General features: G+C 40.0%; 1 protein-coding gene across 11 annotated transcripts in view; it reads left to right on the top strand.

The window, feature by feature from the left end:
- Positions 1-23,098, top strand: part of LCP1 (lymphocyte cytosolic protein 1) — an 83,681-nt gene extending 60,583 nt beyond the window's left edge. For all 11 annotated transcript variants that reach the window (XM_054446696.2, XM_054446690.2, XM_054446691.2 and 8 more), the window contains 8 exons: positions 1,590-1,685; positions 2,941-3,136; positions 5,176-5,254; positions 6,296-6,410; positions 7,275-7,408; positions 15,454-15,577; positions 18,074-18,198; positions 21,281-23,098. In XM_054446696.2, the coding sequence (XP_054302671.1) occupies positions 1,590-1,685; positions 2,941-3,136; positions 5,176-5,254; positions 6,296-6,410; positions 7,275-7,408; positions 15,454-15,577; positions 18,074-18,198; positions 21,281-21,413 (1,002 nt within the window). In that variant the 3' untranslated portion in view covers positions 21,414-23,098. The remainder of the gene's footprint in view (positions 1-1,589; positions 1,686-2,940; positions 3,137-5,175; positions 5,255-6,295; positions 6,411-7,274; positions 7,409-15,453; positions 15,578-18,073; positions 18,199-21,280) is intronic.
- The last annotated feature ends 1,895 nt before the right edge of the window (positions 23,099-24,993 follow it).

Genomic DNA, 24,993 nt, shown 5'->3' with positions numbered 1-24,993 from the left:
CAGTCAGAGTCAAGCTTCTCGATGGAAAGCCCCATTTCTTAGGATCTAAGCTAAATCCATCTTTCTAACTATGCATCTTTCATGGGTTATTAACATTCTTCTAGCACCACCAACCTACCTGGGGTTTAACAGGAGCTGGCTGTCATGATCTCCCTTTGTGCTCAACAGTTAAGCTCTGCAATTGTAAAACTTTTCAGCCAAAATTAGGCTGTCGGATCTTAGCTGTAAATTTACCTAATTTCCTGTCATTAAATGGTTGTGTTCTCTAGAACAACCATTTTGTGCTTTGGGAAGTGTCTGTATGAGATAGGAGCTGGCCAGATGAGCACTTACTTATACAGTGTTGTGCCTGTTCTCCGGCAGCAGCTGCACGGCAACTGACTCCGCACTGTCATGTGTATGTCTGAGTAGCCAGCAACCTTGGGAGATATCTTTAAATCATGTAAAATTGGCAAAGGCAAGGAGAACACGCAGGCTACAGTGAGTGAGAAAGGTTCATAAGAGTCAGGTGAAATGAGGTTACTCTTAGCCAAACTAAAAAGATGTAACCCAGGGTAGGCAGATGGTGTTGGTGCCTAACACCTGCATGTGACTTTCACTGACTTCAAAATAGCTACAGTGAAAAGTCAGAGAAGGGAGGGGTAGAAAGAAGAGAGATGAAGATCAGTTTCCCCAGGTGCAACATCAATGGCTCACACTCTCTGGTTCTCCTCTTTCTAATGCCAAAAGTGGTGAGCATACCTCTCCTCTGCCCAGGTCTTACCGACTCTAACCAGTTGTAGAAACAAAATAATAGCTGATTTTTCAATCTTTATGAGAAATTGAGATGCTATTAAATGATTTAAATAAACTACCTGAAAATCTGTATGCTTTCATTGACTAAGAATAAATTTATATTTTAAGATTATAATTCTGAGAATTCTTTTTGTCAATAAGCATATTTTCAGAATCTAAGAAAACTTGAGAATTCAATACCTGTATCTAATCTGCCATAACTACATTGAACCATTTTTCTAGCTTCTAGATAAATATGAAATGCACTTTTCTTAATATTTCTCCTTTTACATAAAGATTGCTTGTTAATGCTTCAATCTTCTGTCTTTGACATCTTTATTTTTCTCTTGCTGATTGTCCATTTAAATGTATTTTTAAACTGTGCTTTAAACTTCTGCTTCCTTTTTCTGTCACTTTTTTTTTAATTAAACCTTAGCTGACTGACTTCTACAGCAATATAAAGGTATATATATTTTTTCCTGTATACAATTTAATACATGTAAATAAGTTGTTTTTCTCCCCTAAAGACAACAGAATAATATCCACTGCTTTAGGGTGCCTTTTGTGTATATCTTGTCTATTTTATTGTTATGCTCCTTTTAAAAAGAAAAGCAAATGTGATATGTAAAGAGACAAATAGAACATTCAAATTAGAACATTCAAATTAGTGAATGTTTCTAGCCTTGTTAATTAAGTTACATTCTGGAATGATAGCTGAATATGAAATAAAATGTTTGCTTTTGGGAAATCATTGTTGTGCTAAGTATGTAATTAGCTGTGCTATTTTGAAATTGGAATTTCTTAATTTCTCACAGGACTCAAAAGCTTATTACCACCTGCTTGAGCAGGTGGCTCCAAAAGGAGATGAAGAAGGTGTTCCTGCTGTTGTTATTGACATGTCAGGACTGCGGGTAAGGCCAGGTCCCGGTTGTGTTTGGAGAACATGATGCTGCTTTCATGTTGGCAGTTCCCTTACCTTGTGTGGCCCTGACTCTGGAGTTCCATGAGTAGGCATTTCTGCCTAAAGCCCTGTTAAAACTGTAAAACTGTGAGCAGTTTGGGATAATAATTGATGAAAACTGAATCTGGAAATACAACATTAAAGAAAGAAACCAATAGTAATTAAACACCATCCAGCATGCTAGGCACTTCTATATATGTTCATCATTTAGTAGACTCTATAACCCCACATGGGTCTGAATGTTATAATAAAACTTCTGTTTTGCCGCCACTTTAATATTGATCTTGAGAAGTCTCTTTGCCCGTTTGTGTGCCTCATTTAATATCATTGGAGTTAAATCCAATGAGTTCATGTTGAAGTCAACCAATTCCTAATGAGAAGTAGAGTAAAAGTAAATGACAAGTAAAGCTCATGAAATGCATAATGTGTAGTGTTATCTAGTAAAGTGTCATATTAAGAAATCATCCTAATTTAAAGTTTTGTTTTCTGAAAATTGGTGGTTTCATGTACTTTAAGGACAGTGGGCCATATTTCAACAAAATTTTAGCGTTAAGAGTTGCTTACAAATGGCTTACAAATGGAGATTCTCTGGAATTATTTGAGCACATTGAGTGGTTCAAAATCTGAAGTCTGCAAAAATAAAATTGATATTGTATATTTATCAATAATAATATGTAGGTTAACTGATAAAATTTATTTTATTTGGGTTGCAAGTATACCAACTCAATGTGGAGACAGTGGTTATGCTAATCATATGTTCTTACTGGCAAGTGTAAATATCTTTTGTGAACTGGTTATGGGAATATAAATTAATAAATAAAATTTTTGATAGACAATCTCATGTCATCTGTGCACACAAATAATAAAAATGAATCTTAATGGTTGGAAATAATTAAGATAAACTCAAATGATCAGTTTTCAGAATCTACTGCATCTCTTTTGAAACAGGGCAACCAACCACTCATCTGAAATAGTTTGATAATGGAGATGAGAGATCTTTGTTACTTAACCTCTGAGATTCCTTTTACTTGTGACTTTCTGATTTTGGTGCAGGTGCATATAGGCAATAATGTGCTGTTATTAAGTGTCTGCCTGAGATAAACACTAATGGTTTCAGTGAGATTCCCATTTCTTTTCATGTTATGCAATCTACTTTGTGCATGGAGAGCCTTGACCCAGCCCTGAGACATCCTTTTGCATTGCAGGAGAAGGATGACATCCAGAGGGCAGAATGCATGTTGCAGCAGGCGGAGAGGCTGGGCTGCCGGCAGTTTGTCACAGCCACAGATGTTGTCCGAGGGAACCCCAAGTTGAACTTGGCTTTTATTGCCAACCTCTTTAACAGATACCCTGCCCTGCACAAACCAGAGAACCAGGACATTGACTGGGGGGCTCTTGAAGGTAACTGTAAACTATTTGCCTAAGATAGGGAAAGGCACTCACAATTCTAATTCAATGGCAATTCAAACTCACTTCCTAAGCAAATATAAACTATTCACACGTGCAAACAGGCCATTAAATCTCTGGTATGCAACACAGAGAATAAATAGATTCATCAAGTCAATTTCAGCCAAGCAGGAATAATCAAATACCATTATATCACGTGCATTAACAAAGCCTTCATCCATTATCAGAATTAAATGTTTTAGGAAAGATAATGCATTTAGTTATTAGATGAAATAAATCCTTGAGTTTCAAAAAGATAATTTATGTACTTAATGGACTGTGTTGATTCCTAGAGACAAGAAATTGCCACCATTCATTATCAAAATATGATATTTAATGTATGCTGGGATATGCTTACTGAGTTTTTGGTTTTGTTTTGTTTCTTATGGGAGCCACAGAAAAGTATTTTGAGGCAGAATCCCTAACAGTTGTATTTTTCAGGTTAATGCTCTAAGATTCAACAAAAAGCATATAGCTTTAATTAGGTTCTACCAAGTAGAGGTGCCAGAGATGTTTACTTGACTTTTTTAAAAAAATCATGAACTACTCCCAATATTGAGACAAAAGTCAATTAATATTAAATGAATGTCACCCAAGCAAGGAGATTCAGATTTGAAGTATCAGTTGGTCCTTTTCCACAGTGCTTTACTCTCACTAGAAATGCAGCATAATCGTGCTCCAACACTCCTGCATTCGTGTCATTTGCTGCATTATGATCAGGGGATTGTGTGCATTTTGTTGACTCCAAAATCTGTATGTCAAGCCCACTAATCACCCATTTCAGCTGCTTCTAGAATATTCCTGTTTGGGTCCTTGGCTATCATTTGAGGTGCAGCATATGCAAAATAGAATTGATTATTTTCCCTCCCACCCCCAACCATTGCCTTTCCAGCCCACCTCCCATACCATTTGCCCTCTTTTAGAAATGGTCCATTTCCATTAATCATACCATTTTTTTTCTTTAGTCACCAAAACTAAAGAGCTTGGATCCTACTATATCTTCCTATCCTTCATCCCTACATCCACGAAATCAGCAAATACTAATAATTCTTCCTTTGGAACATTTTCTCAATTGTTATGTTTCTTTTCTGCTCTTCCAAGCTCATTACCTCATACACTAATTCTTTTAATGGATCTGGGATCCCACATGCTAGTGTCAAACACTCTGCCCTCTGCCGTGTTTAATTCAATTGCATATCGCCTTTCAGTGATTCTGCACACTGCTGCCAGGCACATCCCGGTACTGATTTTATTATATCTCTGCCGTGCTGAAGAATTTATTATAGTAATTTTACAAAGCCATAATGACTGCCATTGTCTAATATGTCAACTAAAATCTGCTACCTGGTATCCAAAGATCCCCAATTCTGACTCCTTCTTCCAGATAGGCTTATATCATTGGGCTGTACAACACACACCCCTGACCAAACCAGTTCCCGATGTTCTTAATAGAGACCTTGCCTGTTGCTCCCTTTGTATGCATATTTATACTATCTTCTACTCCCACCCCTTGCTATCTCCCCAAATCCTCTGCTCTTTCCTTTTTCTGATCCAGATTTTGCTAGCTATCCAAGGACAAGTTCAAATTCCACCCCTTCCAAATTCAGTCCATACTGTTCTTTTCCCTGTCTCAATTCAAATAACAAATATATCTACCTCATAATTGAGTTCTGTAGTTTGTATGATCTCTGTTTGATGCCTAAAAGTCCTGTTTTTTCCAGCAAGAAGGTAAGCCTTTGAGAGCCAACTGAACAGCTACCCCACACAGGATTCCACACACTACTAATAGATGCTATAAAAATACATGTGGCATTGAAATGGAAAAGAAAAACTAACATAGTATAAGAACCCTCATCCAAATCCAATAGGGTGTATTTTATTTATTTCTTTCATTCCACTTTCAGTTTTTATTGCATCCTCTTTAATTAAACTTTGGTCATAAAAAAGCCATGTTTTCTTCGGTCCCAAAAGATAACCCGTCTTCATTCATCTAGGTGAGACGAGAGAAGAGCGAACATTTAGGAACTGGATGAACTCCCTGGGTGTTAACCCTCGAGTCAATCATTTGTACAGGTAGGAATATTTGGGAACTCATTCTAATGTAAGATAGAGACGTCAAAAGAGCCACAGGATTCCACATACCACTATGATGTGCATTCTCTTCACAAAATGTGCATACCTTGATGGAAGGGGAAAAAGTGCCAAGTTGAGCTTCAGATATTGGATATTCAGTTGAAAAACTCACCTGCGTACATCAGTCTCACTGTGTGCTCAATACATAAATCATACCTCAACAAAATGAAACATTTACTATATGTCATAAGTGATCTTACATATAACCCACTCACAAGCAGGCAAAACAACAGATGTTAAGTTTGTGGTGAAGTGTCTCCTATGCCACTTGTTAAAGCCATTTTCGTGGTGTTTTTTTTTTTTTTAATATTTTTTTTTTTTGAGACGGAGTCTTGCTCTGTCGCCCAGGCTGGAGTGCAGTGGCAAGATCTCGGCTCACTGCAAGCTCCGCCTCCCGGGTTCATGCCATTCTCCTGCCTCAGCCTCCCGAGTAGCTTGGACTTCAGGCACCCGCCACCACGCCCAGCTAATTTTTTGTATTTTTAGTAGAGATGGGGTTTCACCATGTTGGCCAGGATGGTCTCGATCTCTTGACCTCGTGATCCACCCGCCTTGGCCTTCCAAAGTGCTGGGATTACAGGCATGAGCCACCGCGCCTGGCCTAAATATTTCTTTTACATTTATTTAGTTTTACAATTTTTAAACCTTTAGGTACAGGGGACATGTGCAGGTTTGTTATATAGGTGAATTGCGTGTTGCAGGGGTTTGGTGTACAGATTATTTCATCACCATAGTGCTCTTTCTTTTCCTGAGTCAGCTATGTTGGATGGAAGGGCACAGCTGGTCACACCTGGGAAGAGTGAGTCCCCCAGTCTCTCTGAGTCATGGTTTCTTCACCTCTACAGATGGAGCTATGACTACGAAGTGTGCAGGGTTGTTGTGAATATTCTTTGAACTAATATGTAAGAAAGTGTCTGGGCCATTGTAGGCCCTGAATAAATGTTGGAAATCTGAGAATCCTTTTGTGTTTGTTTTGTTCAGTGACTTATCAGATGCCCTGGTCATCTTCCAGCTCTATGAAAAGATTAAAGTTCCTGTTGACTGGAACAGAGTAAACAAACCGCCATACCCCAAACTGGGAGGCAATATGAAGAAGGTAAACAATGATGGTTCTGATGTTCCAGCAGACAGGCAAAGTCACAGCCTGCAAGAGCACTCTAAATACTTTATAAGGCAGCCAAACTTAGACAAGTAATGTTTTTCCAGAAATTAAATTCTAGTACAGCAATCAGAAACCTGAACAGCTTTATTAAAGTGTGTCCATTATTTCAGTCGATTGCTTATTTATAATTCCATGTTGGATGTCTTCAAACATTATCATGCAAAAATTCTAATTAAGATAATTAGAGCAAGCAGAGAGCCACAGGGATTTTTCCCTCAGCAGGATCTTTATTCTGATTTCTAAAGAATTGGAGCTTTGTACTGACAGCTTGACTTGTTCAAACAGTTTGTCGACTGTCAACACAGTGGGAACATTGTTTTGAAACAACAGGGTTGACACAGCCATTTCTCAGCATTTCTTATTGCTGTGACTGTTAATGATCCATGCGTAGCTACAGGAATATCTGTTCACATGTCCATTTGCTATGTGTGCAGAGGATGGAGACTCCAAATTTTCCATGTCGATCTCCATGAATTCACCTATTTTAGAAATATTACATGTAGGTAATTAAGGATGGCTCTCCATTTATGCAGTGTGATATAGCTGTGAACATATTCATAGTAATGATTCATTTCAGTTTTCCACATTATGAATATTTTTTATGAAAGTGAGGGGTTCTAAGGAAAGATAGAAAATTCTTTAATTTTGAATCCTAGAATTGCAGAACCAGTTGAGACTTGAGAGGTCATTCAGTCTTACCATATTTATTGCATTTTTTATCTTTATTTTTATTATTTATCTGGTATTTATCATAATCAAGATGATGACGTTAAATCGTTTTCCTTTCTGCTCATTCAGCTTGAGAATTGTAACTACGCGGTAGAATTGGGGAAGAACCAAGCGAAGTTCTCCCTGGTTGGCATCGGTGGACAAGATCTCAATGAAGGAAACCGCACTCTCACATTGGCCTTGATTTGGCAGCTAATGAGAAGGTAGTATAGCTTATGGAACTGGCTTTTTCTTGAATACATTATTTACCTAGAAAAATATTAGCAAATTTTTAGCAGTATGAGTTAATTCAGTAAAAGTATGTTTTAAGCTAAGCTTCATAACCAGGGAAACACTTTTTACCTTTCTGCTTTTTTTTTCAGTTCTATCAGTTTTTGTTTCAAATATCATGAAACTCTGTTATTAGGTTCATAAACAGTTTAGATTGTTTCATTCTGATTTACTCATCCCTTTGTCCTTAAGAAGTAGTCTTCTTTATGCCTACTAATATTCTTTTCTCTGAAATCTATTTTTTCTGACATTAATAGATAATAGCTACTATTGCTTCTATAGGCTTCCTATTGATTAGTGGTTAGCATGGCATATCTTTTTACCATCCTTTTACTTCAGTTGATCTGTGTAAATAACAATTACTTTTAAAGGGACTTTTTAAATAAAGGGGAAATTATGCTATATTTATCTACATATTTATTATTTCTGGTGCTCTTCCTAATAGTTTATAGATCAAGATTTCCATTTGGTATCATTTTCTGTCTACCTAAAATATTTCTAATAGCGCAAGTCTGCTGGTGATAAATGATTTCAGCTTCTATATGTCTGAAAATGTCTATTTCATTTTCAAAAGATTTTTTTCTCTGAGTGCAGAATTCTAAGTTGATAGTTTTTTCTTTCCATACTTTAAAGATAGTTTCACTGTCTTCAGGCTCACATTGTTTCCAAGGGGAAATCTATTGTCATTCTTATCTTTGTTCCCTTATATGTAGTATTTCTTTTCTGGCTTATTTTAAGATATCTCTTTATTACAGGTTTTAGGTAATTTTATTATGATGTACATTGTTGTTTCTTTTTTTTTTTTTTTGAGACAGAGTCTTGCTCTGTCGCCCAGACTGGAGTGCAGTAGTGCAATCTCGGCTCACTGCAATCTCCACCTCCTGGGTTCAAGTGATTCTCCTGCCTCAGCCTTCTGAGTAGCTGGGACTACAGGTCCACGCCACCATGCCCAGCTAATTTTTGTATTTTTAGTAGAGACGGGGTTTCACTATATTGGACAGGCTGGTCTCGAACTCCTGACCTAATGATCCGCCCGCCTCGGCCTCCCAAAGTGGTGGGATTACAGGCATGGGCCACCGTACCCAGCCCCATTGTTGTTTCTTGTGCTTGAGGTTTGTTGAACTTATAGGATCTATGGGTTTATACTTTCCATCAAATTTGGAAAACTTAACTTTCGTCTCTTCAAACATATCTTCTGTACCCACCAGCCCTGGTTCTGGGGGATTCCAAGTGCATGTATATTTGATCATTCAAAGTTGTCCCTAAGCTCACTGATGCTTTGTTGATTTATTTTCTCTGTGTTTCATTTTGGATAACTTGTATTGCTGTGTTTTCAAGTTCACTAATCTCTTTTATTTTGCATGTCTAATGTTCCATTAACTCCATCCAGTGTACATGTTTTTTAACCTGGACATTATAGTTTCCATGTATAGAAATTTTGAGTCATTTTTATATCTCCCATATCTGTCCTTTCCTTTACCTTCTTGAACATACAGCAAATAATTACAGTAACTTATTTTGGGATCTGTTTCTACTAATTTATTTTTATCTTCATTATGAGTCATATTTTTTGTCTTCTTTGCATGCTGCTAATTTTTTAATTATACATCAGATATCATGAATTTGACCTTGCTGTGTACTGGATATTTCTGTATTCCTTTAAATATTCTTAAATTTAATCCTGGGATAGACTTAAGTTACTTAAATACAGTTTGATCCATTTGAGGCTTACTTTTAAGCTTAATTAATCTAGAGCTCATTTTGCTTGTTAGTAATGAGAAAATGGTCTTCTGAGTACTTTGCTTGACGCTCATGTATTATGAAATTTTTCCACTCCAGCTGGTGGGAACAAATTTTTCCAGCTTTGTGTGAGCCCCAAGGATTGCTCTGCCAGCTCTTTTCTGGTGGGTTTTTCCCCACAGCCTCTAGTAGTTTCTTCACACATGCGCACTGAGCAGTCCTCAGCTGAAGACTGAGGGAAACCTCTGAAGGCCGCTGAAGCTTTCTTTCTGAATGACTCTCTTCTCTCTATACAGTTCTCACCGCTCTGATAATCTTCCCCCTAAATTCTAAGCACCTGGGCTTCCTTCATTTCTCATCCCTGTTTCCTCCACTCAAGAGGATGGCCATGCTGTGTTTGGGTTTTCCCCTCCTATGCTGCAGCTTGGAAACTTTTTCCATGCTGGAAAAATCTTAAGGTTCACTTTGTTTTCTTCTTTTCAGGGGCCACTGTCCTGTGCTTCCTATTGTCTGATGTCTGAACAACATTGTTTCATATGTTTTTCACTGTATTATAGGTGTTTAAATGTGGTCCGTGTTATTCCATCATGGCCAGAAACAGAAGTTCCTTTCATAGAAAACTTTAGATATGTTTTGGAACTGAATATAAACTTGACTAATGTGAGAAGTATAGGGTGATATTAGTTAAACAAAAATAGATTATAAGAAGATACGCAAATAGAAAATAAATTATAAGAAAAAGAAACAATTTTGGTACAAAATCATAAGCTTGGGAAGACTTAGATAGGAATTCTGTAAGTAATAAAATAATTTACTTGTAAATGCTTCAGTCTTTCCCCCTATACTGATAGCTCTGACAAGGCAAGAATCTTACATCCCCTCATTAGAGCCTATGTTAGTGTGACTTAATTCATTTTCCTACCTGGAAGGAAGCCCCAGAAACTGCATGTCACATTACATTCTGTCTGGCAAGATAATGGCAAAGACAAGGTTCGTGGTGTGCCTAGGCACTGCAGCTTTAGTTCCAAGCCATTGTCTGCAGATCCTAATAATGGCCGGCTCTGGATGTAATTGTGTCAGTATTTCCAGATAAGGTAGGATAATCAGAAGTGATCATAAAAGATTTCACTCCCTGATTCACATTTGCTTTACTAAGTATAGAGCTCCATTACCTATTTCCAAACTGGGGTCTCTTTAATGTTGGAGGCAGATGTCATAAGGCTCCCCTGGTGCAGAATACTCCAGAACTAAAGAAACTCCAACTCTATCTTTTAGTTTACTGCATGTATCCAGAACATCATTGAAAACTCCTTAAGGCTGTTCTCACCAGTGTATTTCCAGATGCTATTTCCAAACTATCTTTATTATCTTCTACAAGTTTTAAATTTTTAACAGATTAGCAATTCATACTGATTGCTTTAAAAACCAAAGCAAAAGTCCTTTTAGTTGCAATAGTTAAACTGACTCATGGGTTTCAATATTAAATAATCTTTAATATATGCTATTTTAATGATTAAAAGGCTCAAGTCAGCGGGTGCAGTGACTCATACTGTAATCCCAGTATTTTGGGAGGCCGAGGTGGGTGGATCACCTGAGGCTGGGAGTTTGAGACCAGCCTGGCCAACATGGTGAAACCCCATCTCTACTAGAAATACAAAAATTAGCCAGGTATGCTGGTGCGTGCCTGTAGTCCCAGGTACTCAGGAGGCTGAGGCGGAAGAATCGCTTGAACCTGGGAGGCAGAGGTTGCAGTGAGCCAAGATCATGCCACTGCACTCCAGCCTGGGTGACGGAGCGAGACTCTGTCTCAAACAAACAAACAAAGAAACAAACAAACAAAAAAAGTCAGGTCAACTCTGTTCTATGTTAAATTTCATAATATCTGAAAAACATCTTGCAGTATGATCTTTGGACATTTTATAAAAATGTGGCTCAAAGCCCTATTTAATGGCTAGCACATACACAACAAGGTCCACTCTGCTCTTGCTGTCTCCACCTGGTTAAAGAGTCATATTTCTCATGAGTGTTTACTACACAAGAATTGTGCATTTGAGAAAGTAGAGAAATATATTACTGTAGAAGGAGAAGTAATGACTGATAATTATATAAATAGCACCGGAAGGGATTTTTTTCCCTGCATGCCATATATTAAAAGATCTATTAAATTTACAGCCAGTTCTAGCTGGAATTTATTTCATTGAATTGTGCTGATGTGCTAATTTGGTCATTTATCTGGACAATAAATGGCTTGTCATTTTTTCCTATGAGAGCAAATGAGAGATATGTACTTAAATTTCCCTATCCCCTTCAGTAGCTTGGAAATCATTCTCAGGGTGGACAGTTGGCAAACAGCGTATGCATAAACTTGCAGATAAAACCCTTGAAGCAAGCAGGCTGCCAGCACATGGCAATGACAGCTCTACTAAAGCAAATTAACAAAGAATCCGAAGCAGACAAATAGGAAACTCTCCCCAGGTCAAACAGGCTGTGGATGGTGAAGTCAGGATGGGTCCTTGAAAAACAAAACACCAAGGTTTGTTCCTCTGTGCCAAATAGTAAATAAATAAAACAAGTGTTGGAAGGCAGGAAAGTAAGCAGGTAGTAATCACATCCGTCTAGTGCCTCACATCCAAACCTCATCAACTCTCTTGCTGAAGGAGAAACTGGCTAAAGCTGGAGCTCATAATGCTGTTTCATTTTGACAAAGAGCTTCTCAGCACAGCACATTTTACAAACACTGGTAATACTGAGATCTTGTCTGGAGGGCTCCATTTAATAGCACAATTGTCCCAAAGCAGGTTTGATAATATGCAGTAATTATCTCAAAAGGAAAAATCTAGAAAGACACAGGCCAAATTAGTTTTTGTTTTACATTTCAAATATGTATTTAGATTAGCAATTGCTTAGTGTACTATTTAGAATGGAGGCGCCAGCCTAATTTTTTTTTTTTTTTTTTTTTTGAGACAGAGTTTTGCTTGTTGCCTAGGCTGGAGTGCAATGGTGCGATCTTAGCTCACCGCAACCTCCACCCCCTGGGTTCAAGCAATTCTCCTGCCTCAGCCTCCCGCCAAATAGCTGGGATTACAGGCATGTGCCACCACACCCAGCTAATTTTCTACTTTTAGTATAGACAGGGTTTCTCCATGTTGGTCAGGCTGATCTCAAACTCCTGACCTCAGGTGATCCGCCCGCCTCGGCCTCCCATAGTACTCGAATTACAGGCATGAGCCACCGTGCCCAGCCCAGCCTAATTCTATTCTTTCTTCTCTTTGTGGGTTTTTTTTTTTTTTTATCATTGTACTTACAAGTGGGTGTCTGATTCTATTTCAAACCTCTGCATCTCACCTGAGATGGCAGAAAGACTGCCTTGTGTTCCACTGGAACTCTGTGCCACTATGAGAGGCTGTTCTCAAATCCCAGAATGCAATAAGCTGCCTCCACAATTTGCTATACCTCTATAAGCTTCCCTGTTCCTTAGCTGCTTTTCACTCTTGCAGATAGACTTTAGTATAAAGATGGGCTTCCCCTCTGCACCATTTAGTTCCCAGGCTTAGGAGGTGGGTCAAAAACACTGCTGCTGTTTACATGAGAATGTGGACAACGCAGGGCTGCAACTCCTGATGAAGGGAAGTGAGAACTAGGTCCTGGGACAAGAGAAGCTACCAGAAGATTGATTAAACTTAGTTTGTTCCATCAGGTTGTATATAGAGAGGACCTAATGAAGCAAGCACTAACCTACCTTTTTTTTTATTCAGACGTTCATTAGGCAGAAATTCTTAGATATTACAGTAAATGCTAATAACTTAATATGCATGCTATCTGGAAATAAGAAGCCAGTTATGCCATAAAATGTAACCTTTATGAACAGATCAAAAGTAGGATCTTTTCCAAACTAGAAATATTTTGAAAATCTATCTGCACTTACCCCATTTATACTCATGATTTCTCAGCATTTTGGTCCCATCTCTGGGACCAGACTAAACATCTTTCTTATCCCCTTGCTTTCCCTGGGAGACAGTCACTCTATTTATTTCACCCGCCTCTCTGTGCCTTCATTTACTAGATGCCCAGTAGTGCTAGGCAGTCTGCTAACCTCTGATGAACAGGGCACATGGACCCTGTCCGAGGGCACACGGTGGATACCAATGCCATCAAAAGTTCTGGGAAACAGGTTTGAAGCAAGTATACCAATACTGATGAATACACTGTGTAAGCTGGAAAAATGATACTTGAGCTGAGGATTGTTCAAATGATTAGGAATTCACTAGAAGAGAAGAGGGCCCAGGCAGTGAGTACAGCTGAGTCCCAGAAGCAGGAGGCAGAAGGAGGATGGAGGTGTGGCTGGGGAGCTGCTGATGGTTCTGTGCGGTTGAAATGTGTATAGGTCTTTGTGTGTGTGTGTGTGTGTGTGTGTTTAGCACACGATGGGCAAGGAAGCAGGGAGGGAAGAAGGAAATCACAGATGTGCTGGAAAAGAACACTAGAGCCAAATTGTAAAGGGCCTTGTGTGCTGTACGCTGGAGCTTAACCTGTATTCTTTGGGCCATGTTGAGTCACTTTAAATGATGTGACCAAGCAGGGAACTGTGGCATGTGTCTGTGGTCCATCCCATACTAGGGAGGCTTGCTTGAGCCCAGGAGTTCGGGGATGCAGTGAGCCATGAGCATACCTGTGAATATCCACTGCACTCCAGCCTGGGCCATGGGCCACATAGTGAGACCCCATCTCTAAAAAAAAAAAAAAAAAAAAAAAGACAGACCAGAACTGTACTTCAGAAAGGAAATTCTGTGAGGTGGAGAAACAGAATGAAGAGGAGCTAATTGATTTGAGGGAGACTTAGGAGGTGTAATTGATAGGACATCACTGTCAGTTTAAATGTGAATTTTGATAAAGAAAAGTTGCACAAGCCATTTTCCTTCCTCTCTTCAATAATGGGAGGTGCTTTCACCTAGAGAAAGCAGGGCATTGCTCTTATTTCAGGGACTAAACTTGAAAACCATCTGGAAAGTCACGGGAGAACTGTACTGTCCATAGGAGCAGGAACTAGAGGAAGATACCCGATGGATTATGTAAGCAAAATCCTAGAGCACCCAAGTGGAGGGTGACCTGAATTTAGGTAGACAGGTCAGATGAGATTAGTCACAGGATTCTTGAGTTTCAGTTTGAGAAGCACACACTGTAATTCCAGCCCTGAAGGTCTTTCATGTGTAATTTGATCCCCTCCTGCCAACCTGAATCATGAAGTCCACAAACCCATGTGTTCCTGGACTGCTGGGCTTTCTCCCATGCATTTCCCTTTCAGAAGGGAGTAGCTTTAGGGAATGGTGGCTCTTCTCTGCTCCAGAGAATGTGTGGGTTTTTTGTTTTTTTTGTTTCATTTTTTTTTTTTTGAGACAGAGCCTCACTCTGTTGCCCAGGCTGGAATGCAGTGGCACTATCTCAGCTCACTACAACCTCTGCCTCCCAGGCTCAAGCAATCCTCCTACCTCAGCCTCCCTAGTAGCTGGGACTACAGACAAGCACTACCATGTCCAGCTAATTTTATGTGTGTGTTTTTGGTAGAGACTGGGTGTCATTATGTTTCCCAGGCAGGTCTGGAACTCCTGAGCACAAGGGAACTGCTCACCTTGGCCTCCTAAAGTGCTGGGATTACTGGCGCCTGGCTTACTCTATAGAATTTTAAGAGGTTAAAGCATCTTCTTAACAAATGTCTCCCAACCCCTCCAAAACAACAAACAAACCAATTCTCATAACAGTAGGTATCTAAGGTAATTCTTACCTTCAGACTAAAGATTATCTTTGTCAGCATATTTCTAACATTTTTACTTATATAAGGAAAAAAGTATTTTATACTTTATCATGTAGGCTACTCAGACTTTTCCAACATTGAGTTATTTCTTGATTTTTTTTTTTTTTAATTGTCACAGGTTGGAATCTTTTCCTTCATTTTCCTTTCCTTGCATTTTTTCCCTTTGGCTTTTTCTTTTTGCTCAGAGCAATGATCATGCTTAAAAGGAGGTATCTGCTTTACATTTCATTATAATAGCCATAAAGTCACATCTTAAGTTATTCTAAAAGGAACTAATGTTGTTATATGTTCTTTTTTTCTCTCAAATGTAATGGTGTCCAGACTGTCTTCTATGACATACCTGAAAAAAAATTCCATCCTTAGCTATTTTCTGTTTATATTAAATTCTTTAGCAACTGTTCTTCAGAAAGCATTCTTTATTTTGTTCAGGTATACACTGAATATCCTCGAAGAAATTGGTGGTGGCCAGAAAGTCAATGATGACATTATTGTCAACTGGGTGAATGAAACGTTGAGGGAAGCAGAGAAAAGTTCATCCATCTCTAGTTTCAAGGTAAAATTCTTTGTCTTCTGCTAGAGGCCACCTGAGCTCTAGCCTATCTGTATTGTTTTCATTATGTATTCAAGTGACCTTCAGTGGTAGGTATTAGAGGCTCCCCCTCCCATTTCAATTTTGCTTAAATGACTCGTTATTGTTTTGATGTTCATCAGCCATTTCATTAATAAATTTCTCAATACTTTCTCCCATAAGTTAATCATAAAAACCCATCATTAAAAAAAATTTCAAATTTTATTTTGGATTTAGGGGGTACGTGTGCAGATTTGTTACATGGGTATATTGAGTGATGCTGAGGTTTGGGGTACAAATAAATCCATCACCCAGGTATAGAGCATCGTACCCAACAGGCAGTTTTCTAGTCCTTTTCCTCCTCCCTCCCTCCCCATTCACCTAGTTTCTACTGTCTATTTTTAATTTTAATTTTTATATTTTAAATGTTTTTTTTAATATTTTTATTTTTTAACTTTACTTTTTATATCTGTTCTTTGTGACAAGGTCTCACTCTGTCACCCAGGCTGAGGTACAGTGGCATGATCATGGCTCACTGCAGCCTCAACCTCCTGGGCTCAGGTTCCCGAGTAGCTGGGACTACAGGTGCCTTTTTCCTGCCTCAGCATCCCGAGTAGCTGGGACTACAGGTGCACACTACCATGCCCAGCAATTTTTTTTTTTTTTTTGGAAATGAGGTCTCACTATGTTGCCCAGGCTTGTCTCAAATTCCTGGGCTCCAGAGATCCTCCTGCTTCGGCCTCCCAAAGTGCTTTGGGATTACAGCCGTGAGCCACCATGCCTGGCCTATTCCCATCTTTACGTCCATGTGTACTCAGTGCTTAGTTCCCACTTAAAATCCATGATTTTAAAAGCAAAATTTTAGGCATTGTCCTCTCAAAGTAATATAAACTATGATAGTATTCATAAAATGTGGGCACCTCCATGATTCAGATTAACATTATAATGGTGACATGTAAAATGCTCAAAGATCTCCCTTGTGATGTTTTTTGTAAAAAAGCAGTTGTGTACTTCTATCTAAATCCCATTTTTATTAATAGCAGCATTTTATTAAATTTCTTGACTCATGTTTCATACATTAACTGGATTCCTCCTCAAGGGACGTGTGCACTTGATCCACATCATCATAATGCCTGTGCCATCTTAACTATATTTTTCTAGCTTGAAGGTCAGGATTAGGGGGAGGAACCCCTTCAGAGTTGTATTAACAGGGTTGGTGAGGCGGTTCATCATGATATCCATCCTGTGTTTCAAAATCAAGAAAAAATGAAAATCTCTTTCCACAAGCAGTAGCAGAAGATATTGTCAGGGCAGGGCTGTCACAGGAGTGTCCACCTGCTGTGAGCTCATCACAGATAACCGTCACCTCTGCTCCATCTCCCGCCTACTGTTCAGCCTGGAGAGCTGAGCAGAGTTAGGAGTGGATGCTGGTCTCTGATGCAAGCAGATTCTTCCAGAAAGAGATTTGGAAAGGCAGCAAGCAGATTCTTCCAGAAAGAGATTTGGAAAGGCAGCAAGCAGATTCTTCCAGAAAGAGATTTGGAAAGGCAGTAAAGAAAAGCAAAGTTGAAAGGAGCTGTAGATATTGAATGGGCTCTAGCTACCAGGGGCTCCTTGTTCATGTCTTAGGGCGTCTTCGCTGACATTGTGAAGCTGGCTTTACTGTTTTCTTCATTTTATAGGTGAGGACATCAAAGCTCAAGTAACTTCCTGAGAGTATGGCTAGTAATTGTATGTGATGGTCCACAAATGGGAGGAAAATGCCTTTTACCTGTGGAGTGAGGCTGTAGAGTGTAGTGTATCTATAGGTCACTTAGCTGTTAATATGAAGTGGCCAGTTACATAGCCCAGGGATGCTTCTCTCCCTAAAATAGCTGCTGCTCCAGCCCATTACATTAGGCTGTGGCTTCTGGGGTGTTCTTATGGGGACAAAGTTTGGCAAGCGATGCTGGGGTTCACTCTTAGAAAGGTTTGGCAATTCTTTTGCTCTTTGTAACACTAGGGGCTCATTTTCTCCTGTCTTCTTAGTAAGTTGTTGCAGAATTGATTAAGTAAAAGAGGCCACATAGTGTACCAGAAGAAATGTAATTAGTAATAGCCCTTCTGAATGGTGTGCAGTGGTATCTCATTGTGGTTTTGGTCCTCATTTCTGTGATGATTAGTGATGCTGAGCATTTTTTCATATGCTTGACACAATCCACTCTTTTAACTTTATGTCTTTCTCTAGTTGTGCTAACTTCCTTCCATTTATTATTTGAGAATGACTACCTGCTGTTGGTAGACGGTGGGTTTTCTGGGAAGTTACTGATGCTCCTACAGAAACTACAGTTTATTTGAAACACTATGTGGAATACTGCTGCATTTCCCAGACCAGGCTGTATATATTATATATTTAAGAAGAAAAAGCCACCCACTTCCTTGGAGCTGAATGGGAGTAACTTTGGGACAGGTTGATGAAACCCTCCCTTTGTCTCTGCATAGGACCCGAAGATTAGTACAAGTCTGCCTGTTCTGGACCTCATCGATGCCATCCAACCAGGTTCCATTAACTATGACCTTCTGAAGACAGAAAATCTGAATGATGATGAGAAACTCAACAATGCAAAGTACGTAAATAAAAATAAACCTCAGATTGGGAGGGAAGGACCCAACTGGCAGCTGGATGGTTGTAAAGTCTAATGCTCATGCCTTGATACAAACATTTCATTTTCACTATCCATGCTTTTCCTTCTCATGACTTTCTGCAGTCTCATCATCACTATTTTGGATACGGTACAATAGTAGTTTAAAGCTCCTAGTGCCAGAATGGGAGCAAGACAAAAAAAAAAAAAAAAAACCAATAATAAGAGTATTCTTGTAATTGATAAGCAAGCCTATAGTTTCATAAAACCAATTTCCTAACCAAATGCTCCATTCAAGAATATTCATGGATAAGAATGCACAGGGGTAGAGTTCCACAGCAGAGCCTTTGCCAGTGTGAAACCCACTGTCTTGTGCTTTACCATTCAGGTCACCTGCCAAATGATTCCTCTAGAGTGAGTATCAGCATATTACAGTTTCTGAGCCAGATCTGCCCTGTTGTCTGCTTTTCTAAATAAAGTTTTATTGAAACACAGCCTATTCATTTGCATCTTGTCTATAGCTGCTTCCCTGCTATAACAGCAGAGTTGCATAGTTGCAACAAAGCCTAAGATGTTTACCATCTAGTCTTTTGCAAAAACAGTTAACGAACATCTGCTCCAGACAGGTGCTTTTCTCAGATCAGGTTCCGTTAGTTTCCTTGGGCTGCCACAACAAAGTACTGCACAAACTGGGCAGCAGAAGTTTCTTCTCTCACAGTTATAGGAGCTAGAGGTTTGCAATCAAGATGTTGGCAGGATTGGTTTCTTCTGAGGGAGAATCTGCCCCATGCCAATCTCTGCCTCCATCTCCACATGGCATTCTTCTTGCGTGTCTGTGACTTCACACAGCTGTCTTCCCCCTTTGTGTTTCTCTGTGACACTTCTTTTCTTAGAAAGACACCAGTCCTACTGGATTAAGGTCCCACCCAACTCCAGCATGACCTCGTCTTAACTACTTACATCTGCAGCAACCCTCTTTCCAACTAGGGTAATACTCTGAGGTGCTGGGGGTTAAGACTTCAGCATATGAATTTCAAAGAGACACAATTCAGCTCATACCACAGGCCTAGAAGTCACAAGTATCTAGTGCCCGGCATCTCTGCTTTATAATCCCAACAGAGCCCTTCTCTCTGTTCCCAGTTTGGGAAAATGGGAACCTGTGCTCTCAGGATGCCGAAGTTTAACACAATTTAATGGCAAGAAATAAATAATTAAACTAAAATTACAATAGATTGTGATAAGAGGTGTGGAAGGGACAGTATGAGGCATCCCTGAAGGGATAGGAAGGGGACTAGAGCTCTTTAGAGCAAATAGCAGCTCAGCTCAATTGAAAAGACAAGTAAGAAGGAAGTAGACATGTGAAGGAGAGAGAAAGAATGTTCCAGGCAGAAGGAAAAACACATATGAAGACCCAGAATTTGTAAAAATCCTTCAGCCCAGATGTTCAAGGGGAGTGTGATTAGGTTTAAGAAACTTGCCAAGGCCATACAGTTTTTCAGTTGTGCAGCTGAGATTCAAAGTCCAACTTCAGAGCCCAGACTCCTAAGCACTCTCCTGTGAGGGTGACATACGAAATTACTTAGAAAAAGGGGTGAAAGAAATTACACAAAATGTGAAGAATGGTTATGTCATGGTGGCCAGATTGTGTGTGATTTTCTTTGAAGCTCCCTTCTAATTTTCAGACAATTTCCCCTCTGTGTTTTATAATGGGGAAAAATTAATTTTACTTCGTTAATAATTAATATGGAAGAAGTTATTGAGAGAGAGACAAGGAGAAAAAATGGGACTACTCATGCCTGATGCTCTTAATTTAATTTGATCAATAAAGTAAAACTAAAGTAATTTTAGGAGAGCAGGAGGTAGTAAATGTGGGCTTGGGTAGAGTGAAGAGTGTCTGGTATAACCATAGTAAGAGGTCACTAGATAATAAACGAGGTGAATAAAAGAACTGCCAGGTAGTAGTGTGGGCTCATTTGAAAATAAATTACAATTAATAAAATTTATCTTCATATATCTACAAATAGAGCAAAAATGTTCTGATGCAGCTATTATCATTCTATGTGAAAATATGGACTATAAATCTCTGGCTACTCTATATTATAGTACCATGAATAAGTACAAATATATGTGGGCAAGAATTGGAATGGAACAAAGAATAAAAAAAATTGATGTGTAAGGCCAGGATTTTTTTTTTTTTTTTGAGACGGAGTCTCACTTTGTTGCCCAGGCTGGACTACAGTGGCACGATCTTGGCTCACTGTAGCCTCCGCCTCCCAGGTTCAAGCGATTCTCCTGCCTCAGCCTCCTGAGTAGCTGGGACTACAGGCACATGCCACCACGCCTGGCTAATTTTTTGTACTTTTAGTAGAGATGGGGGTTCACTATGTTAGCCAGGATGGTCTCGATCTCCTGACCTCGTGATTCACCCGCCTCAGCCACCCGAAGTGTTGGGATTACAGGTGTGAGCCACCGCGCCTGGCCAAGGTCAGGATATTATACATTTTTCCTCTTTTGTTCCTTTTAAAAATGTTACTGTAGTTGAAATGTAGTCTGCAAACTTTTCCTAGCACACATTTTTATTTAGTTCTGTGACTCTTTCTGCTATGCTGCTATGTAGCCCAAGAGAATACTCCTGGTGTGAGTATCAAAAGTGGCAGCATGTACTGTAGTGGCTCACACCTGTAATCCCAGTGCTTTGGGAGGCTGAGGCAAGAGGTTTTCTTGAGGCCAGGAGTTCAAGCCCAGCCTGGGCAACATAGTGAGACCCTTGTCTCTACAAAAAACAAAACAAAACAAAACAAAAGACAGGAGCTGAAGAGGTCTCCAAGGACAAATAATACACTTGATAATGATCACGAGACTAGCCAGCAAGTCTGATGCTTTGTCAGAAGCTTTGGTTGAGCCAAAATTTGTCCACAAAAGTGTGAGGATGCTGGTGACTGACTCCAGCCACTGCAGGAGTGAGTTCTGTGCTGACTATGGAGCGACTGTGACTGTGACCCTCCAGGGTCCCATTCGTGTTGTGTTTCTCAGGCTCTCCTTATTTTTCCTCTTTTCTCCCTTTTAGATATGCCATCTCTATGGCCCGAAAAATTGGAGCAAGAGTGTATGCCCTGCCAGAAGACCTGGTTGAAGTGAACCCCAAAATGGTCATGACTGTGTTTGCCTGCCTCATGGGGAAAGGAATGAAGAGGGTGTGAGACCCAGTGGGGCTGGGTGGGAGGCGGTGCACTCACTCCTGACTGCCTGGCACAGATGCTCCCGGGATGATTCAAGCCATTCCAAAGTTCAACTTGGTGACACTCTACAAGATTCTAAAAAGCACATATTAGTGCAGCCAAGTAGCCTCTCCTGTATTTAACAAAAAGTGCTTCATTCTTTGCAGGAGGCCCAACCTCCTATATATAGTTTTCTATTCTTGATTTATTTGCTTCTTCAAAAATCTAGAGGAAAAGAAAGAAGTTATTTTCCAGTTACCCTTCTCGCTTTTGCCGTTAGTCGAGGATAGAAGCTGCAGTGGTATTCATTTTTATATAATTTTTCATACCAGCTTCATGTGGCTTCCCTTTTCTTTGTTCAAGATGAGGGCCAGGAGGGGAGTCATCACACCTGCCCTAAACCCTGTTCCTGGAGGTCAGCATTTGATCTGTTGCAAGCCCCTCTTTCTGTCCCCTCTTCCTACTCTGCCTCCCGTGACTTTGCTCCTCACACTCTTGGAACCATGCCTTCTAGGGGGCCCATCTCTTCCGGCCATCCTTGTCTCTGGGCCACTTGGAGTGTTTGATAAATCAGTCAAGCCGTTGAAGTCTCAGGAGTCTCTGGTAGCCTGCAGAAGTAAGCCTCATCATCAGAGCCTTTCCTCAAAACTGGAGTCCCAAATGTCATCAGGTTTTGGGTTTTTTCAGCCACTAAGAACCCCTCTGCTTTTAACTCTAGAATTTGGGCTTGGACCAGATCTAACATCTTGAATACTCTGCCCTCTAGAGCCTTAACTCTTAATGGAAGGTTGGATCCAAGGAGGGTGTAATGGATCATCAAGCCACTCGGGGGCAGCATGGAGCTATAACTAAGTATCCTTTAGGGTGCTGCCTCTCCAGGCATTTAGCCCTCACATTAGATCTAGTTACTAGATCTAGTTACTAGAAATTGGTATGGCTAATGTCTGTCAACATTTGGAGGCAATCCTACCTTGCTTTTGCTTCTAGAGCTTAGCATATGTGATTGTTGTCAGGCCATATTATCAATGTTTACTTTTTTGGTACTATAAAAGCTTTCTGCCACCCCTAAACTCCAGGGGGGACAATATGTGCCAATGAATAGCACCCCTACTCACATACACACACACCTAGCCAGCTGTCAAGCGTAGAATGAATCTATGCTGGATAAGAAATGGCAGAACTGCGTTATGAAGAGCTAATTTACTGGACAAAGAATTCCAAAGCAAAACCAGAACAGTATGAATTTGAGCAGCTCTCATAGGTTGAGCAATTTCCCCCTAAACCAACTGAAGGCTAAAAAGCAACAGGCCGTTGTGAACCAACGCTAGACTCCCTCTATCATGGTGAAAGGCTCCATCAATGAGGTATCTTCTTTAGTGGTGGTATGTAATGGAACTTAGTCATTTTTCAAAGCAATTGAAATGCATTGCTCTGGATCTGTTCCTTGGCAGTGGACTCAGAAAGCCAACATGTGGCTCCTCCCAGCCCATAACCAGTATTTTTGCTGCTTCTGAATGCAAAGTGGTTGGTTTTGACTTCAGATTGAACTTACTGTAGCCTCAGATGATTTCCCCCATCCTCCTCCAGGAAGAAAGAATGTTACTGCCTTATTAAAAAATGAAAAGAGAATGATGCTCAAAATCTTTCCAAATAAAATGTTCCCTATATTAGGTGTCTCTGGATGTTTCCTTTTGAAAGTTTGCTAACAGTGTACTATAAATTGTTCATTCATTCATTCCTCCAACATGTTCGAGTGCCTAATATGTGCTAGGCATAGTGCAAGGTTTTAGGAATGTGCCTATGAATTAAACAGGCACTGTGCTCAGCTGATGCCTGTCTTAGGAAAGACAGAAGTTAATTAAAATAACAGATGTGACAAGTGATAAAAAGAAGGGCAGGGTGAGACATGAGTTTATGACAGGAAACAGTCTGAGGAGAAATAGTTTAGCTAAAAACTGAAAAATAAATTTCCATTAGGCAAAGCAGGGAATAAAATTAAAGCTGAGAGCCAAACTCAGAAATACACTGAACTTGTAGGAGTGGAGAGATATGATACCTTTCCTCACCTATCATAAGAGTCACAGCCAATACTATGACAAAAGATGGATAACAAGAGAAAAGTGTAACAAATTTCTTTCATCAAAGTTTTACATGACGTGGAAGCTTTTAGAAATGACAACCCAAAGATCCAGGGAAAATTGTTCATTTTTATGCTTAGATTTAATGCAGAATGAACGGCCATGCAGAAATGTGATTGGGCAAAAGGCTGTGACCTAAGGCTAAGAAATGGACGGGGAAGCCCAGCAAGGCCTGTGTGTTCTGATTCTTCTTGGCTGCAGTCTGTAGCATTTCTTCCTCCAGGGATCAGGGCAGGACCCCCCTGGAATGAGGGTCTTATTACCTACTGTCAGGCAAGGTAGGCCAGAGAATTTCTTTACCATCACTGTCTACACAGAAAGGCAGGGGAAGGTTAGAGTACTTTTTCTAGGGTTTTACGGCTTGCTTTGGGGGAAAGGGGTTCTAGTTTCTATGACCTCCTTGAGAAAGAGGAAATCTGCTTTCTGTGAGTTGCTTCAGAGGAGAAAGAAGGGGAGGAGACAGGAGGGCAGGAGAAGGTCAGAGAGGGAGACCTTGTTTCTGAGGTTTCTTTGGAGGCTTTCCAGTCTCCTTTAGTTCAAAGTACTCTGCATACCAAAGTGCCACACTTTGGGGTTTCGTTTTTTCTGAGCCCCAACAAACCCAATCATAAACAAAACTCAGACTTAGGGATTGGTGCAAAACAATGTCTAGATTGAGTTGAGGAGGAATCTTTGGGGTTAGCAGTGCCCGAGATCTCCTCTCCAGCTTGGCGGGGCCTTACTTGGGAAGAAATGGGGGTGCACTGGGGGGATGCAGAGGAGTTCTGCTGCAGCCAACTTCCTCGGTTGGGCTGCTGTGACAGAGAAGCTGGCCATCGATTTGGCGTGGTCACACTTTGACCTGCAGAGAAGCCACCCACCCACACAGCAGCTAGGAAGCTGGGCTTTTGTGCCTAAGCTGTGTGCCCGGGCTTTACCAGCAACTTCTTCTTGGAGGTAGCTCCTTCCTGCCCTAAACACTGCTGCACCTTCTATACTTAGGAGGTCACTCTGTTCCCAACATATCAAGAGGCTATAGATATTGTTTCTTTCTATTTGTACTAGACTGCACTGAAATTTCCCTCCTAATCAGCAACCACTGTTACCAATTTCTTTTGTATCCTAGAAATATTCTGTGCACATATCACACCCACACATCCTTTTTATAACAAATATTAGCATACCATAAACATCACTCTTTATTCCATTTTTTTTTTTACTTAATACCATGTCTTGGATGCTGTTTCATATTGGTACATACAAACCTACTTCAATCTTTCCAACAGGTACATGGTCTTCTACTATATAGGCATACCAAACTTCATTTAACCAGTGGCCTCTAAATAGATATTTAAGTTGTTTTAATCTTTTGCCCCCAAAATAAGGCCACAATGGATAATATTATACCCACTTCTTGAGCACAGAATGTTAATTTTAATTCAACA

Source organism: Pongo pygmaeus, chromosome 14, assembly GCF_028885625.2.
Source record: "Pongo pygmaeus isolate AG05252 chromosome 14, NHGRI_mPonPyg2-v2.0_pri, whole genome shotgun sequence".
NCBI classification, from domain to species: domain Eukaryota; kingdom Metazoa; phylum Chordata; class Mammalia; order Primates; family Hominidae; genus Pongo; species Pongo pygmaeus.
Note: the sequence above shows the minus strand (reverse complement) of the source record. Positions and strands in the feature narration are given on the sequence as shown.